An 18,497-nucleotide genomic window follows, 5' to 3' on the forward strand; every position below is an offset into this window, starting at 1 on the left:
CCTTTGCGCAGTTTAAAAAATCCAAGCTTACATCGGAAGCGAAAACAACAAATTCTGGAGGCATTGCGTGTTGAGTGGCGGAACTCAATATCGCGATTTGCCTTGTTTCCAGAGCAATTTCCTCAAAGGAGAATTGAACTTACAACCTGTCGCGTTTACAGTCACGCGCCTCTACTGACCTCTTTCATAATGATTAATATCAATACTAAGCACAAATAGTTTTTCTATCGTGTAATATTCAAAATAAAACATAATACAGAAATTTGAACACATTTATTAACTATGCTAATAAAAATTATATTATGGCACGATATAGTTCAAATATATCCAATACAGATAATAAAAAACTATTTTAATAAAAAAAGTTTACCTTTTTTATATTTAATCTAGGGTATGAATAAGTTGACGTTTTATTGAGTTGCCATTTCAGTTTTATTTTTTAAAATGAGTAAAACATGTTTTTAAGCTAACAACTCGGATTATTTACTCCAATTAAACATTAATATTAAAAAACTTATCAACTTATTCATATTAAATGGTACAATTAATAATAAACTATTATTTTTTGTTAATGGCTCTAAAAGCTTTCTAATAAATTATAATTAATATAATATGTACTCGTATATACGAGTATATATATATATAAGACAGGAAAGAACAAGATATAAAATCTTTATCTTTCTATATATTTTATAATTATTTTAGTTTATATGTAACTGTACGATATTAAAAACCGTTTTTTTATATACTTAACTATCCAAATAGAAGTATTGCTTATCTTTATGAATATTTCTAAAAATATTATCTATTGTTATTATATATTCAAGATCCAATTTAACAAAATAGCTGCTTTAATCAATTAATTTAATTTTCACTTTAAATGGCAGTAATTAGTTATTGCTATTTATTATAACATATTAAATAAATAAATATCTATTTATATAGCGAAAAAACAAACAAAATATACAGATTAAGTTAATAATTCTAAAATAACTAGGATTTAGATTTAAATTATTTCAATCAATATATATATGTTTAAGAAAAACTGCATATAATTATTATTTAGATGCAAAAAAATAAAAAATCTCAGTAAAAAATATAGTTCTCTTTATTTAAAGTTTCAAATAGGAACTGAATTTGTAAATATTATTTAAAAATAGTTAATTACACACCTTTATAAATGTATTTGTTATTAATAATAGAAAACATTATTACTAATATAATTTATAATATTGAGCTGCCTTAATATATTTTCAATAAAAAAAAAACAAGTTGTTATATACAAACAGACAAAAAAATATATTTAAAAATTATTTTTTAGTACAGAGTAAAAACTTATTTTAGCTGCACAGATAGAATAAAAGTATTTAAAAATTTTAAGAAAAAAACATATACAAATACATGACAAGATGCTAAGTTTGTTTGAAGTAAAAATTGATTTAGAAATATTTACATTATAAATAGAAAGGAAGACATTTATATGTTATTATAAAATATAAAATGAGACTTTTTTCAAATAAGAAATTCAAATAAAAAAAATATATATGAAAAAAAAATAGAAATGCATATAAATATAAAAAAAGTATTTAAAAAAATATGAAATATCTTCATTTCAGTACAAAAAGTACTACTCTTAAATAAAAAAAAGTGAAGAAGTAGTAGATATTAATTAATAAATAATTGTATTCATGTTTTTTTTTATGTGTGACGCAAAAACATGTGCATACAGATATGTAATAGTTATTTATTATCTGTGATAATATTTTGTACATCCAAAATAAAAATAAAACAAATAAAAGAACTTTCGTTTCTTTAAAATATCATAGTTAATTAATAAACCGATAATAAAAAATAAATAAGTATATATTTTTGTTATCTGTTTATTATTTTTTATAAATTCGAAACATTTAAAAATTCTGACTATTACCTAATATAAGAAATTAAATTGAATAAAATATAATTTTAAAATTGGCAGGGGAATTATAGTGTATTTGTAATATATAATATGTGATACTTCATATATTCATACATACACTCATCTGTAACAAAAAAACAAAAACAATAAAAAAATCTTAAATGTTACTTAGACATTCTTATGTCATCATGAATACAACTAGTATTCTAATAAACCATGAAACACGTGTTCAACGAAATATATTTAAGAGTATGAATTTTATAAAAATCGGTGTCGATTTAAAAAAATCTATATAAACTTTCAACCCTTATTTCATCCCTTTAGGGTTAAATTTTTTCAAAATTCCTTCTTAGTTAATGTCTAGATTACGAAAACAAACATCTATCCAAACTTCACGTTTCTACGCACAGCGGTTACGGCTGTGCGTGAGTCTTACCTCAGTCAGTGAGATATCCTTTTATACATACAGATGTGAAAGTAGGTGAAGATGAATGTATGTTCGACTTCACGCAAAAACTACTGAACGTATTTAGATAAAACTATACCATAATACAGGCTAATAAGGGTAAAACTATATAATAATATTGGCTCTAATACGACAGCTACAATTTATGTAAGGATTTTCTATAATTTAGCTACAATGGTATAACCATAGATTTAAGCAGGCGAAGCCGCGTTATCAGATATCTGTGATATAGAAAAACATTATATAATCCGTACCTGTATTAATCATCTGTGATCCTCAGTTCAGCTAATTCCTTTTCTTCGTCTACTTCGTCTTCGTCTTCTGATCCGTGGACGGACGCTGCTGGAGTTGTTGCCCCTAGAAGACATTTTTTTTATTATTATGTATATGTTTTATTATTATTATAAGTTGTGTATATGTATCACATGAATAGGTGTGTGAAAATCAAATAATACGTACTATTAAATTAAAATATAAAAAACACAGTGATTATTTGAATATTATTATACATATTTTTTGAATATATTTGGTTATTTTTAAGTATTCCAATTTATATGTTATTTTCAAATAATTAATTTTTTTGTTTCAAATAATTAATTTTTTTGTTGACGATGTTCATCATGTTCTCATGTTGTTGCAATTTTGTTTTGACAAAACAAATAACGTATATATTTTTTTATGTGCTATAATACAATCAATGTTTATATCCACCAATTTATAATATTTTGTATCTCTTCTGTTTTATAAAATGATTTTAAATCAATCAATCAACTAAGTGATTCTAAAATATTTAAAAACTCCTAGCTACCAAACATTCTCTAATAGTATAGAAAAACAAATAAAGAAATTTGCTTAACTACTCTATTTGTGTCAAAGAAATAAATCTCAAACTAGTGCTAGTGAGGCGAAATATCAAAAATTTTACGCAATTTCTTACACAAACCCATATTTTGCAATTAAACTTAAATCAATTTGTACTACCACCACATTGTTGCCAATAGTTGCCACCCAAAACAACTTTAAAATCAACCAAAAAAACACTCATCATACTATCGACCAACCAACCGATTCATCAACACAATCGCCCAACTTAGCTATCAGTTGATCAATCTGCTCCGTTACAGCTTCATTCAACGGTTCCAAATAATCATTAGCCGTTTGGTAATCCTCGTGTTCCGATTCAGTCAATCCTAGATTTTTTTCGAAAGCAACTTCTAAATCTTTCCCACTTTCTAAGTCCGTTATTTCTAGTATTTCTAAGGATTTTCTGATAATAGAGTTTCTTTTCATATCAATTTCTGTTTGTATTTCTACGTCTTTTGTCTCTTTATGTTGTTCTATTTCTTTGTGGTATGAGGCTGTTAGCCATGACATTTCCTGGTGACCTCTTCTCACTAAAGAAATTAAATTTTTGGTCTAATTTTTAATGTTCCACTGTTATTTTTTTATTAGACTTTCAAACTTTTTCCCACTAAAGGCAGAGAGAACTTAATGTCAAGGCACTACCCTACAACACAACTTATTACAATTCAATTCCATACAAGTGTATAAATAACTTTTTAACTATGTAACACTATGTTTGGTTACAAATATGTGATAAAATTATCATTAAACTCGCTCTGTTTATCTTGCTATATACGGGACACAGCGTAAAGAAGATACTAAAACATATTGTTATTTAGAACTTACTAGAATGCGTAGGGCTTGGTGGCTCAGATATAGGTCTCGGGTAATTGAATCTTTTGCCCAACTCCCGATCCATATGGTCTACATAGTCCGGATATACAATTTTCAACGCTTGGGCTCTTGCTTGACGGTAGTACTGAAAAAAAGTAATATTTAAAATAAAGAAATAACATTTTATAATATTTTTTTGTTATATTTTCCGTGATTTTTAGTATTTATTTATTATATGTTTCCAAACTAATATTAAATAATTTCAAACTGCAACAATGTATAACTCTATGTATCCTTTTTTTCTATATGTATATCTACTACGACCAGGCTATTAAAATATATTTAAATCAGTCATTAAAACGATGATGGATATCAGTTATGATTTTCCACACTAGCAAATTATTCATGATACAACTATTAAAAATGTTGTAAGGCAAAGTGCGTCGTTGAGTTACGTCAATAAACAATCAACATTAAATCTATAATACAATAATAAACAACTTGGTAGTAGTATTCGGTTTTTTCAATAAAAAAGTAAATTAAACTCACAATGCCTAAATTCCTCCAATCCATTAAATCTGACAATCTCTCAGTTCTATTTCTTTGGATGATACGTTGTCTACGTGTTAATCTATAAAATACCATAAATATTATGATAAAATATACATGTGATATATATTGTGATAAAATAGGAAATAAAAGAGCGGTTTAGAGTAAATTATTTTCATGTTCTCTCTCAAGGCAAAATGCGGCTTTAACTTCCGCCACTCAAAACTAAATGTTTCGAAAATTGGACGGGAAGAAAGAGGGGCTTAATACTAGGCTTTAAAATTTTAAAAGCATTAACAATTAAAAATAAAAAGAGGCTTACTTAGTAAAATCAAACATATACTGGGCCAGTTGTTGCACAGAACCCTCTAGGGATATGTACCGACGATCCACTACATAAATGCCGTAGGACATGGGGTCAGCTATGTGCTCTTGCATAAAACAGCCGAAACCTGGTGATATTAGCAGTATTATAATAAAAAGATTGACTAAATTAGTATAGCACACAATCTTATAATTATTATTTTCATTTCTCGTTTGACAAACTTTTGAGTTCTGCCACTCAATACGCAAAGCCCAGAGAATTCGGCAGAAAGTGAGGAGCAGAAGTATTTAATGGGAACAGAAGTGTCATTATCAACACTAGGTTCCCATATTAATTTTTCCTACCTTCCTGTGTGCAGGAGATACAACGTGAAGCTAAAAAACAACATTTATAAACATACGACATGTAATTTAATCTATTAATTAAATGCGTAATCAAAATGTCTACCCAAACATAAGAAGATATCAATCACTAAAGTCACTTACCAGACAAATTAGTAGTGACACTCGGTATCCCCATGACCGTGCATTCAGCGGGCGTGTACCCCCACGGCTCGTAGTATGAGGGGAACACCCCCAAGTGGCAACCCCTGACGAACTCCTCGTAGTCGAGGCCGAACAGAGGATTCGTGGATGTTAGGAACTCTGGGTGGAATATTACCTGGAAACAGAGATATGTCACTACGTTTTTAGAGCAGAAACATTTTTTTTTAAATTATATCGAATGTTATTGACACTTTTAACTTATAATCAAATAAATAATCTTTTAAATTTTGCCGAAAGTTCTTAACAACAAATTTTCTTGGTTTTCAAAGAAATCATCGGTTAAATTTAAAATCTTGCCAACGATTTACAATAGCTATTTATTTGAATGTTTTTGTTTTTTTAAAAAAGCCATAAATATTTATGGTGCAAGCAAACCTCAATCTATATATTTCAAAAATACTTAATCAAAAAGCACGTACCTTTACTTTGTCGTTGACTGTGTTAAATAATTGACAGCGACGTATTGAAGTCAAAACTGGATCGGTCCAATCGTCCACCTGTAGAAAAGAAGGAGGTATTTTTTTGTTTTACGCTTCATTCCGTATACAGTATTGTCGGGAGAGGAAACCTAGTGTAGCACTCCGTTACACATTATTATTCACGCCATGGTGACGCATGTAGCATAATTGACAGCAAATTTAGTTCGCCGCAATCTGGAGGCAGTGAATGTTGAGTGGCGGAACTCAACGCCGCGCTTTGCCTCGACGTTACAGCGAATGAATATAAATATATAATTAAATATTTAATTCCCCAAGTGGGAAATGAATCCACAACCTGTCGCGTCTACATTCGCACGCTTCTGTCGCTGCGGTTGACTGGCCTCAAGTACTGAGTCGATGTAACCCACTACCTGCAGTCAGGGTTACTTCATGCACCTCCTCGAGGACCCAGTTAAAAGCTAGTGTTGTATACTTACCACGTTGTGTGTAGTAATAGGCGGCAGTCCGTCCCTCTGTAACGCGTATATACATCTCTTTAGACGCACCGTGTCGTCTTTGTGGAGGAGGTCTGAGGCGTCGGGGAGGTGACCTCTGGAATTATTTGATATTTATAGAATAGGCCCACGTAGGTAAATGTGTCGTGCCCACCCCAGAATAGTCTGGTGTCCAAAAAAATTCTCTAGATTTTAATGACTACAAGGTAGCATTGTATTAAACAATAAAATTGTAATTTTTAAATACTTTTTAATTATTATCGTGGTGTATTTTGTAGAAATATTACATCACCATAACTCTCTTTAAATTATAAAATTTTATAGTGAAAAGAACCGATGACAACGTTTTAGACTCATCAGCAGGATATAATATAAATGTAGATACCATAATGGTGCAGACGCAGATACGTGCCATTGTAAACACGATGATCGTGGGTTCAAATATCATTCAGGGGAATGAATTATTTAATATTTTAATTTTTCCTCTGGACAACAACACACAATGCCTTAACAATTAGGTTATCATGTTATCTCTGCCTATCTTGGTATGTGCGGAAAGAAGAGCGTGAAATAAACGTGACACGTGAAATAAAACATATAATGAAGAACAACTGTTGAATCTGTTGCCGGCTCTTCTCTGCAAAACTACCTTTTAAACTGGTAGGTGGCAAAAAGTTAATCCAAAAATGTTTACAATTGCATTATTTGAACAAACAATATTTTAAATTTAATTCATTAATTCTTACATGTCACCAAGTTTAACATGACGTGTTATGACACTACTCACCTCAAACATATGTCATACAGGCGTTTTCCAATCTCCTGTTGCACATCGTGTATGGTGTCTCTCAGGGCTTTAGTGACGGCGTGGCCTCGAAGACTTTCAACGTTGAAATTATTAGTTTTCGCAGGGAATATAAGGAAAGCTACTACAGTCATTTCTGAGCCGGATGACTGTTGACAAGAAAATATATATTTATTATATGTTTGTTTGTGATTGTTTGTAAATAGATTTAACATACATACTATATAATAAAAAATCTATTACCGAGGTATAAATACGTGGATATTATAATAACTTCTGAAATGATTTTGATAAAGCTTAGACTATTGCCCTTGGAATATACATAATTTAAATCAAAAACTGATGATATTATCTCGATATGATATTTAGTTTCTGAGAAATGCGTAACTAAAAATACATCGAATTACAAAATTTATGAATCATTTAGACTCTTAAAAATATTTAATTGAACATGTGTTTCATGGTTTATTAGAATTCGACCCTAAAGGTGCAAATAAGTAGGCGAAGCTGCGCGCGTCCCCTAGTTAATAATAATAAGCATAATAAATTAAAGATATACCTTCAAATAATGGTTCAATCTTGCCAAGGCTTCTATAAATATGTCGGCTCCTTTATTACCGAACTCGTATCGACCAGCGATAAAGAAATACAATGTTTTGTCTAGGTCGAAATTGAAATGGCTGAAAAATATAAAAATTATAATATTATGGATAGAGGTTAGGGGTTCAAACATGGGGACATTTTTATAAATGTGAATTTTAATAAGTAAAAATTTTTGGTAAAAAAAAATCCCAAAAAAACGTATTTGTATTAAGTGGTGGAGGTCAACGCTACGCTTTTTTTATTTACCAAAAAAAATATAAAACACAGCGGAATAAAAATAATTCATTTCTCTGTGTGGGAATCGAAGGCACAACCGTCGTGCTGTGTGTTTATATGAGATGTTGGGCCACTGCACCACGACGGCCTTTCTTGTTTTTTTATAATACATAAAACTATACTCACCCATAAAAATGTCCTCTCGCGAATTCATTTATTTTATCTTTAGCTAACGCGTGTAAATTCTGAAACTCGTGCAAAGCCGAAAACTTCTTTACGTTCAATCCATTCGGTGTAATAAAATCTGGTTTCCTTTTGAGTAGATGTTCTGCTTCGTATCCTGCAAAAAAATATATATCCTTAATTTTTAAACTGTTATCTCACACTTGAGAAAGTAAAATACTGTTTATACCTTTTCAATTCGATATTTTCATACGTTCTCACCAAGTCCCACTCTCGTAAGTCAAAAGTGCGGCGAAGAGTTCCGAGAAGAATTCCACACACAATGCCTCTTAATCGCGCGGTGTGTCAAGCACAGATCCTAACACTCGGTACCATGTGCCTACCCCACTATATGCGGGATACAGCGTGAAGCTATAAAACTGATAACTCACCAGTGATATCAGAGACGGTGGTAAACACGTGCGTCATGTGCGCGGCCGCACGCTCCATGCAGTAGCGGTGGTATATCTGCCTCTTTCCCGCTTCCTCGTCAACTGAGAACTAGAGCGAGATAGATATATGTAGAGGACTTTAACAGTGTGTAACAGTTAATTATAAAAATATTCTACCTATAGGCCGGCCGATGTGTTGTAACCGCCCTGAAGTTAGGTTTCCGGAACATTTCGCAATGTTCATTCGGAGGAAAATAAACAAAAGTCAGAAAAACTCATAACATGAAATTTTGCACAGTCATCGCATATACAAACATAGACTACTACTGCGTCACGACAGATTCTGACTAAATAATTTTCTGGTATATGTATTTGATATTCTATTACTAATATTACCTTATCCAAATTATTATAGAAATCAGTGTTGCCAGCACACAAATATCTTCCCAATAAAGTTGCGTGAGTTGTAAACACTGTTGCTACGTCAACGTGACGTACTCTAAAAAGAAAAAAAATATTATATAATATTTTAAAGTGTAAAATGGAAATTGGAATTAGGTAAAAAAAAATATAACAGTGAATTTAAAAAATATATATTAAAAAAAATCGCGGCACAGTTGCGAACGCTATGCGTAATTGTAAAAGCCTTCCGTTTCCATTTGAAATTCAAAAAATTAACAAAATCAATCACAAAGGTATTTTTTTTTTAAATAAAAAGAACTTACCGTAAAACAATAAGACCTATACCCGCTTGCCATTCATGAAAATGAGCCACTACACGCGGTGGCGTATCACTGTAATTTTCTGCTGCTTTACGGAACTAAATTAAGAAGAAAAAGAAAAACAGACATAAAAATACTTATAATATGATTAGAACTGTTAAATATAAAATCTATATCTCAAAGTTTTATGTCTGTACTTATAATTAATTATCCTTAAAATATCTGTAATGTAATAAAAAAAGTAAAATTTTTGGATATATATTTTTTTAAATAGACAGTATACAATACAGACAATATTTTTTTATTTCGTTAATGACTGACCATATTTACATATACAGTAGTAATAGACTGATTAAACAACAAATCAACATTAAAAAATCGAGCCCCAACTAACCTCTGTAATAAACTGCGCCACCATAAATCCTAATATAACCGCGTCATTGGCCTCAACATCCAAATGTGGTATTCCTATAGAGGTGGTGTCCCACAGCTGCTGCTTATAGCTGTCCATCTGCCACGCGGCCGAGCTGATGTCGAACAGGATAATTTGAGGGTTGCCGTCCACTAGCCACGTGCCTGTGTGCAGCTGGAATACGGAGGGTAAGAGAGTTTAGTGACCGGTCACTAAGCTAGAACCAAAGTTCTGGACACAAACATAGTGACGGGATTATACCCAATACTAAATGGTTCTATCTAATAAAGCAGAACCATTAATCCATTAAACTCTAGACATTTGCTCTGTACGCTTTTTTTTTCCATGTCATTTTGTTTTTTAGCGTCACGCTGAATCCCACTATAACACTTTAGGTTAAGTTAGTGTTAAGACCCCCACTTTCCAAAAATTCTTAGAATTTTTATATTTTTTCGAAAATTTCCTCTAATAGGAATCATACGCACAGCCGTCGCGTCTACAGTCATACGCTTGTGCCACGCCGGCCTCACATACCATACTATTATTATTATTATTATTTCAAAGATTTTAAAATTTTAAACAATCAAAGGAGTGGGTAAGTGTATGAGTTTCTATAATATTTATTATAACTCACTTTATAACCCTGACTTCGCATAGCATTGACGGCGGTTGTGAGTGGGGAGTTGGGTGGGAAGTCCGCTTCCTCAACTTCAGTGCGAGCACAGTGTTCTTTGTATGGACCTGTGGAAGAAAAAATATATACTTAAAAAAAAAGAACTGACTTCAAGATCTATACAATATAAAGTATCTACTGCAAACCCAACTATTATGTATGAAAAATTGTCCATATCTTAAATATCTTTTTTTTTTTTTTTTCATCTATTTTGATTAAATTTATATAAGAAGAAACAAAGCAAATATTTATTCTTTAAAGTTGTTTTTTTTTTTGGAAATCAAGTAATTTATTACATTATAGTATTATAGTAATTATAGGACATGCGTTTGAACCAGATAGTATATTAAAATATATTTTGAATCAGATAGTATATTTTAGCATGTCCTTTTTCAAGTTGGTTAATAAATTACTTGATTTCCAAAAAAAACAATTTTAAAGATAGTAAAACTATAAAAAATATTTCACTCTAATACCAAAATATTTTAACTGCGACATGTTTGCTTTACTAGAGCGAGGAAATGAAAATATTAAATATTTCATTTCTTCGACTGCGAATTGAACCTACAACCTATCGCACTCCAATCCAATCACACGTTTGTACTTCTGCCATAATTATATCTTTGATTAACGACATTAAGTAATTTACCTAACAAGCAGTAATTTTCCCCCATTTCCTCAGTAGACACGTACGCTTTGGACCGTATCACTGTGTAAATACCGCCGACTGAAACAAAAAAGAAATATCTACATTAATATAATAAAGCTGAAGAGTTTGTTTGAACGCACAACGCTCAGAAACTACTGATTCCAATAGTTTTTTTTAAATGTTTGTTTTAATTAGCTTCACGTTGTGTCTCGGACATAGGAGGGTAGACAGAGGAACCTACCTAACCAAAACAGATCCGCTAACCAGTTTCCGCTGAAATGTTTTATTATAGTATAAATGTATAAATGTCATAGCCAACGAACAATGAATAGCTGGTCAATGTGTTTCATATATATTTTATATATAAAAATATCAATATCAATGCAATTTATAGCAAATATTTTAGTATTAACAAAGCTCTGGGCTCTAACGAACGTGTGTCATATACATCTATATATATAAAATCGAAAGATCACTCACTCATCACGAAATCTCAGAAACTACATGTGCTAGGAATCTCAAATTTTGCATAGGAGTTACTTATAGGACGTAGGTGCTCGTTAAGACGGGAATTTGCAATATTCGACTTCTAAGGGGTTGTGTTTGGAGTTGAAAGTTTGTATGAAACTTCGTTACTAGAAATGCTAGAAGTCTCAAATTTTGCATGCACGTCACTTATAGGACGTAGGTACTCATGGAGACAGAAATTAATAATAACGTAGTTCACGCAGGCAAAGCCGCGGGAGGGCCTCTAGTATGAGATAAACGATATTTAAGGTATGGTTATTTTATGATATTTATGCCACTAGCGGAGAAGGGAACTTGACACTGAACTAAAAATAAAAAAAATCTCAACACAAGTAACATTTCTCTAGCCGCACATGTAAGACACGTAAACCAGTCCATCCTGTTACACCCGTATGCTCTGATTACACACAATGCCTTTGTGTGGAACAAGTCTGGAAGCTAAAATACTAGACATAGTGTCTACGATGGATGCTTTTAGAATGTATTCCTTTTTTTTACACGTTGTATCCCACATATAGCGGGATAAGGCAAAGGGCAAGCAACCTGCTGTGAAAATACTCCGTTCCCTGCTTTCAGGATGTTCAAGACATTCGGCAGATCTCAACGCCGAGCTTTGTCTTGTCCAGATTGAGAAAATGAACAAACTAAATAATTCATTACTCAGAATGGGAATCGAACCCACAATCGTCGCGTTCACAGTCCACACACTGTGCGACTGCGATAGGAATGTATTGAATTACAAAAATATTTTTTTACCTTTATTAGCTGCTTCCCATGCTGTTTCAAAGGTCCACCGGTTCTCCTCGCACGCCGCCTGCCCCTTGTCCATGTAGGACAGCAGGTCGTGGGTCGACTCGGCGCGGTAGAACCGCCTCGATGATCTGTCGCGAGACATATCTACCTGAAAGTTAACAAGAGAACTAAATAAATTATAAAATAGACCAGAGTATTGTGAATAGCACTTTGGAGGCATTGCGTGTTGAGTGGCGGAACTGAACGCCGCGCTTTGCTTGGAAACCAGAACGAAGAAAATGTAAAAATCATTTAATAAATATTTCATTTCCTCGAGCGGGGATCGAACCCACAAAAAGTCGCGTTACAGTCACATACTTGTGCCTCAATATTAACAGAGTTCAGTACTTTGAATATAAACCTAAATAAGAAACACTTATAAGCCTAAATAGTCTGAATCTAGTATGATAATATATTAAAATGTATTAAAAAAATATCCCGATTTAGTAGGGCCTACTTACTTATATCCTAAAATAGAAAATACTATTAGTATTAGGTGCTCATATCCTAAAGTAGATCCCCTTCAGAGATTGCCAGTTTCCAATAGTGAAAACTGCATGCTGAACTTACCGCTTACCTAGTCAGATACGAAATAACTAAACATTTTTCTAATTTAAATACGATAATTTTTGCGACCATAATCAAAAAAATTCCCAAATTACTTAATTACGATTTATTTAGTGCATACAGTAGATAACCATACTAAAATAATTTTAAAAAACTCTCAAATACTTACACCCTAATTTATAGTACAAACGGAAGAATTCGCGCGAAGGCCGATAGTTCTAAGTATAGGCGTGAAACTTTTTGAAGACGAAAAAGACGTGTTTGTTCCTCTTTCACGCAAAAACTATATGTTCTATAGTTTAATCGTACTTATATGACCGCTAGTTATCTATACTAATATTATAAAGCGGAAGAGTTTGTTTGTTTGAACGCTAAGATCTCTGGATCTACTGGTCCGATTTACTTTGTTTTTGTTTTGTATAAAAGCTGCATTCTTCAGAAGTGCTATAGGCTATATAACATTACATTGCACATATATACTAATAAATTAAAATACTTTCTAATTTGACATGCAAATTATTCGGCGGCATAGTGTGAGTATGACCGAGGTGAAAATATTCTTATAGTTGAAGCAGGCGTAGCCGCGTCCGGGTCCACTAGTTATAAATAAAAGGTAAATGCGCCACACCTCCAAAGATATCACAACTATCTAATAAAAGTCAATCCAAGACGTCATCCTTACGCAACTTGGCACTGGACGCGTCATACAAACACACATACATACATAAATAGTGTTATAAACAATATTTTACGATCTGAGATAGCGAGGAACCTGAAACGATAGGTTCACAATTAGTGCTGATTATATATACTATAGATACTGACTATAGAACCAACGTTGTAACCTCGGGAACTAAGGGTTCTAAATTATAATGGGACAATTATTTCTGTGTGGGATAGTCCATGCATTGAGGATGGCTATATATATATATATATGTTACAGTTGATAAGTTAATTCTTTCAACATATGTCCTCAGTAGGGTTCTCGTGTTTTCTATCAATCTATTTATAAATATTATAATTTCCTCGCTCTGGTGCAAAGTCAAGTCAAATGCGGCGTAGAGTTCCGCCATTCAACACGCATTGCTTTGAAAAATTCGACAATAAATGGGGATCAGAGTATCTTAACACTAGGTTCCCCCTGACTACTCTGGTATAAGCGGGATATAGCCTGAAGCTGATATAAATATATATAAAAATAATGTCCACAAAACATACGAAACATAAAAACGCGTTGCCCCCAAAATTATTTATAACAAAACGTCAAAGAGCAACGTCAAGTTCACTGGCGTCCGTCCAGATCTCGCGCCGCTCGAAATGATGAATGTGCAACAAACATTATGTAAATAGTAATATAATAAGAGGACTCGACAAAGTAACCAATGACTCATATCTTTTTGTCGGTTTGTCTGTGAGTTATGTTTGGCCTCACTATCCCGCACTACAACTCTGTTCTTCGATCGATGTTCTCTCCGTTCTCCATTTTCTGCCGACTTCTGGAGGCATTGTGGGATAAATAGCAACAACGACTTCCCGTATGGAGATCGAACCCACAACTAGTCGCATTTACAGTCACACCACCCTAGTGCCACTGCGCCACGACAGTACTCTTTAGTGTTTGTTTAAATATTTAGTGTTTGTTTTATTTAAATCGGTTCATAAATCAAAAAAGTTATGTCAATATAAATTATTTGGCTTTATAATATTAGTATCAAAGCCTAGAGGGGGAAATTGGTATCAAGTGGAGAAAAGGAGTATCTTAACACTAGGTTTCCTCTACCTACCCTACTATGCGAGATACAGCGTAAATATTTTTACTTTTAAATAATATAATCGAAAGAATATTTTGTCACAGAGTCACGTATTAGGCGACCTTGTTAGAAAAATATTCAGCGTATTTAAAATTTTGCCAATATTGCACTGCAATATGTAAATATTATACTTCAAATAAAGTATTCAGTTTGACACCAACGCTTACTAAAATCGTAGCGGCCCGTAACGTACAGGGTTCTATTCCAAAAGATTTGTGACGTTCGTATTAAAAGATAGATAAGGTAATTTATTTTATCTTATCTATCTTTTAACAGCAGCTTCGTCCGCATGGTCAAAAGGAAATAGCTTCTCAGTGCGGGAAGTAACTCTGAGTAACTAACACCCAAGTATCTAGGTTTACGTTGAACTGATATTGACGTGAAGTAACTTTAGCAAAACACAAAAAGATTTCTTAAATTCTAACCGGTAGTTCCTGAGATTAGCGCGTCCAAACAAACAATCCCTTCAACATGATCGTCGCTCGCTGGACGTATATATAATGTAGATGGGTATTTTTATTTAAAAACGAAGTAACCGGTTAGTTATTATTAGAATAATAATATCTGGGGACGAACCACACGTGGCTATCCGATTTCTAAGACCAGGTCCTATTATATCTATTATACCAGCGATTATAGAACTGCACATAAATCCTGTATATTATATGTGTTTCTAAATATTTCAATATATTTTTTTCTTCCGTTATTGACTGACTAAAACAACCAGTCCAGAAACTTTACTAATAAAACGTTAGCCCTGGACAATGTAAAAAAATAAAGTAAAGCGTGAAACTGATTCATTAAAAATAGTTTATTAAATGTTTCTCAACAGGTCAATGGCGACTAACGTAAAGTCAATGAAATGATAACACATATTGATACGATACGCGACTTACGAGATACATATGTACTGAATTATACATAATTTGTACTAATTTAATTAATCTTTTACGGAAAATAGTTGTTGTTATGACAACTAATTATAGTTTGAAACTACTACGGCTACTTTACTACGCTACGGCTTTATTTTAGATAAATTTTTTCGTTGCGCGGCGTTCAGTTCCACCACTCATCGAGAAACAAAATACACAAAGACCTTGAAAATAACATACCTAGAGATAATTATATCAAAATTTTAAGCTTAGCTTTAATAGCAAAAGTAATTGAATATTTCTTTTTCAGCTTCACACTGTATTCCACACATAGCAAGATAGGCAGAGGGAACCTGTGACTGACGTCAGAATGAGCGTGTAACCAACGTCTTACACATCTTATAGACTGTCAGGACAGTGTCGGACTATAAATGCAATTGTTGTGAGTTCAATATCCACTTGGGGGAATGAATTATGTCATTTCTCCACTCTGGCAATACAAGGCTCCAAATTCAAGCATTATTTAGAGAGTGATAGGTCTTAACATTAGGTTTCCTCGGCCTTCCCTGGAGAACACTATATGAGGCCAAAACACATTTAAAAAAAAAGACATTTCATAGTATTGCAGATAATATTTAAATTAAAGATGAATTACATCATAATTTTAAAGTAATGTAAAAGTTTTATTTGTATCTAAAATTTTAGTTACTAAGAAATCTATATTACCATGTTCGTGGGCTTATTTTAAATTTTTGTTCCATACACAAACGGCAAAAAAGGGAACACCTATAATTTTGTTAGTCATTATATCACAGTCACTCTACTTTGAGCTTATGAGGTGTGGTAGAAAATTGAAAGATAAGTTTATTTTATGAACCCCTACAAAATGTATGATATAATATATTTTTTTAAAAGTAAAATGATTAAGGGTATCACTATGCAAGTAACTAAGTGATGAAAAAAATCAAGAATGCATTCTGTGTTGATCCCCTGTGTGCTCACTTTTGAACCACAGAAGGGAAAATTGTGTATTGGGATTACAGCTTTCAATGAAAACTAATATAGGTTTAAACAAAATTGATTTCATGGTTTAATATAAATGGATAATTTCTCCTTCAGCTTGCAATCAGTTAAAAACAGTATATCAAAAATAATATAATGAGAGTGGCAGTAATCATTATAGGATTCATGTTCAGTCAGTTAGTTCAGTCCAACTTAATCTTAGCTGGTTATCTTAATAAATTTGTTTTAGCTTTTAATTAAATTTGAAAAGCAACTTGATGATACACTTGCTTGAAAAAAAATTATTCAGTTTCATGTTGCAAAATAATAATCCCTTTTCCCTTCCCTGTCAAAATGCTCTTTTAAGAAGAACATGAGGCAGTGCTAAGCTGAAATTAATATCAAATCCACAAGTTTCCAGTTCCTTAAAAAAAATTAACTTTATCAAATTTTTATACATTATATTTCTCATAGACTCTTCAACTCACACTTGACCATTTTTTTTATTTTATCCAATTTATAACATCAATTAAAATATGTTATTTCAATTTTAATACATTACTATTATAGTAATCTAAAAAACCAAACAAAAATATATTATGTGATATGAAAGATAACATTCCCTTGACATTCATTACATAGATAAAGTGATAATAGTAACATATAGGCATACATTGACTTGTTTTTTTACTGTACCTTTTTTTATTGACTTAGATTTGTTTTAGTTACAATTTTATAATGAGAATGATTCGGCAGAAAGTGGGGAACGGAGTGTCTTAACATGAGGTTCCCTCTGCCTACCTTGCTGTGTGCAGGATACATATAATTATATGTATCCTGTGTCTGTGTCTATCCATATATAGGATATATATAATTTTATTGTAAATATTTACTGTGCAATTTTTAAATAAAAATTATTGGTAACATTTTATTGTATTAATCCATAACTCTTAATCATACCATTAAAAGCATTAATTAAAAAATAAAAGTATTATTTCTAAATATATTTTTTTAAATTAAATTTGTTTAAAAATAATTAATGTGTAGTGGAGCGTACAAAAATAAGTTTACTAAATTTAAATTAACCATAATATAATTTAAATGCAAATTTCATATCAATATATTAAATGTTACCGGTTGCGTGCGACATATACATATCATATTATAATTTAAAAGAAACATACAATATTTATAAGCTAGACGTAGCATAGTAACTATTTTTAAACCACGCCGCCGATAGTAAATTAAAAGTAAACTTACCGATTAAAAGAAAGTTGTAACAAAAGTGCCTGAATTATTTAAATATTCACAAGAAATTCACAAAACACGTGGCTAAATAGTCTTGTAGCACTGTTTTAGTTTTATATTGTGTTTTAAATTGTTTTATTAGCAAATAACATGTCGTAGCGGGTAGGTAATTCAAATGAAAATAACTTTTGAGTTTTAGTGGGTTACGAAACGTCAAACTAGTTTGGTTTGAAGGTCACCTTCAAGTGACAGATATTGTGTTGCCATATTTATCTTATTATTTTTATATATTATATTCTTGTTTATTAAATAATTTCATTTAGAATTTTAATTAAATGAAACTATAATTTGTATTAGATAATGATAAAAATTATAATTTTGAAAACGTTAAGACACGTATGAAAACATTGACACGTACATATTAAATGGTTTAACTATATAGCTTTTTTCTTATGTTACGGAAACTAGGGGAAAAAAAGAGTGTAGAGAATTTGAGAGACAATTTTAGGAAATAAACACAATTTTATATCTACAATTTTTCTTCATATTGCCTTAAAATCCAAAGAAAACCT

General features: G+C 31.7%; 1 protein-coding gene across 2 annotated transcripts; it reads right to left on the reverse strand.

The window, feature by feature from the left end:
- Nucleotides 1-258: 258 nt before the first annotated feature.
- On the reverse strand, nucleotides 259-18,111 carry Glys (glycogen [starch] synthase). 2 transcript variants are annotated; one of them, XM_085205227.1, is made up of 20 exons: nucleotides 17,938-18,107; nucleotides 12,390-12,534; nucleotides 11,106-11,183; nucleotides 10,418-10,524; nucleotides 9,766-9,957; nucleotides 9,375-9,469; nucleotides 9,046-9,148; nucleotides 8,650-8,758; nucleotides 8,222-8,375; nucleotides 7,776-7,896; nucleotides 7,199-7,365; nucleotides 6,394-6,508; nucleotides 5,897-5,974; nucleotides 5,418-5,592; nucleotides 4,930-5,059; nucleotides 4,608-4,689; nucleotides 4,071-4,203; nucleotides 3,447-3,775; nucleotides 2,636-2,738; nucleotides 1,867-2,039 (listed from the first exon to the last, which is right to left on the reverse strand). In XM_085205227.1, exons 2-19 carry the CDS (start codon nucleotides 12,526-12,528, stop codon nucleotides 2,685-2,687), a joined length of 2,361 nt encoding a protein of 786 aa, XP_085061353.1. In that variant the 5' UTR covers nucleotides 12,529-12,534; nucleotides 17,938-18,107; the 3' UTR covers nucleotides 1,867-2,039; nucleotides 2,636-2,684. The 2 variants fall into 2 exon arrangements, with proteins under 2 accessions (XP_085061354.1, XP_085061353.1); XM_085205228.1 differs by lacking the exon at nucleotides 3,447-3,775 and having other exon boundaries at nucleotides 259-2,039; nucleotides 17,938-18,111.
- Nucleotides 18,112-18,497: the final 386 nt, after the last annotated feature.

Source organism: Heliconius melpomene, chromosome 20, assembly GCF_056956725.1.
Source record: "Heliconius melpomene rosina isolate 202511_hmr_F chromosome 20, ASM5695672v1, whole genome shotgun sequence".
NCBI lineage: Eukaryota > Metazoa > Arthropoda > Insecta > Lepidoptera > Nymphalidae > Heliconius > Heliconius melpomene.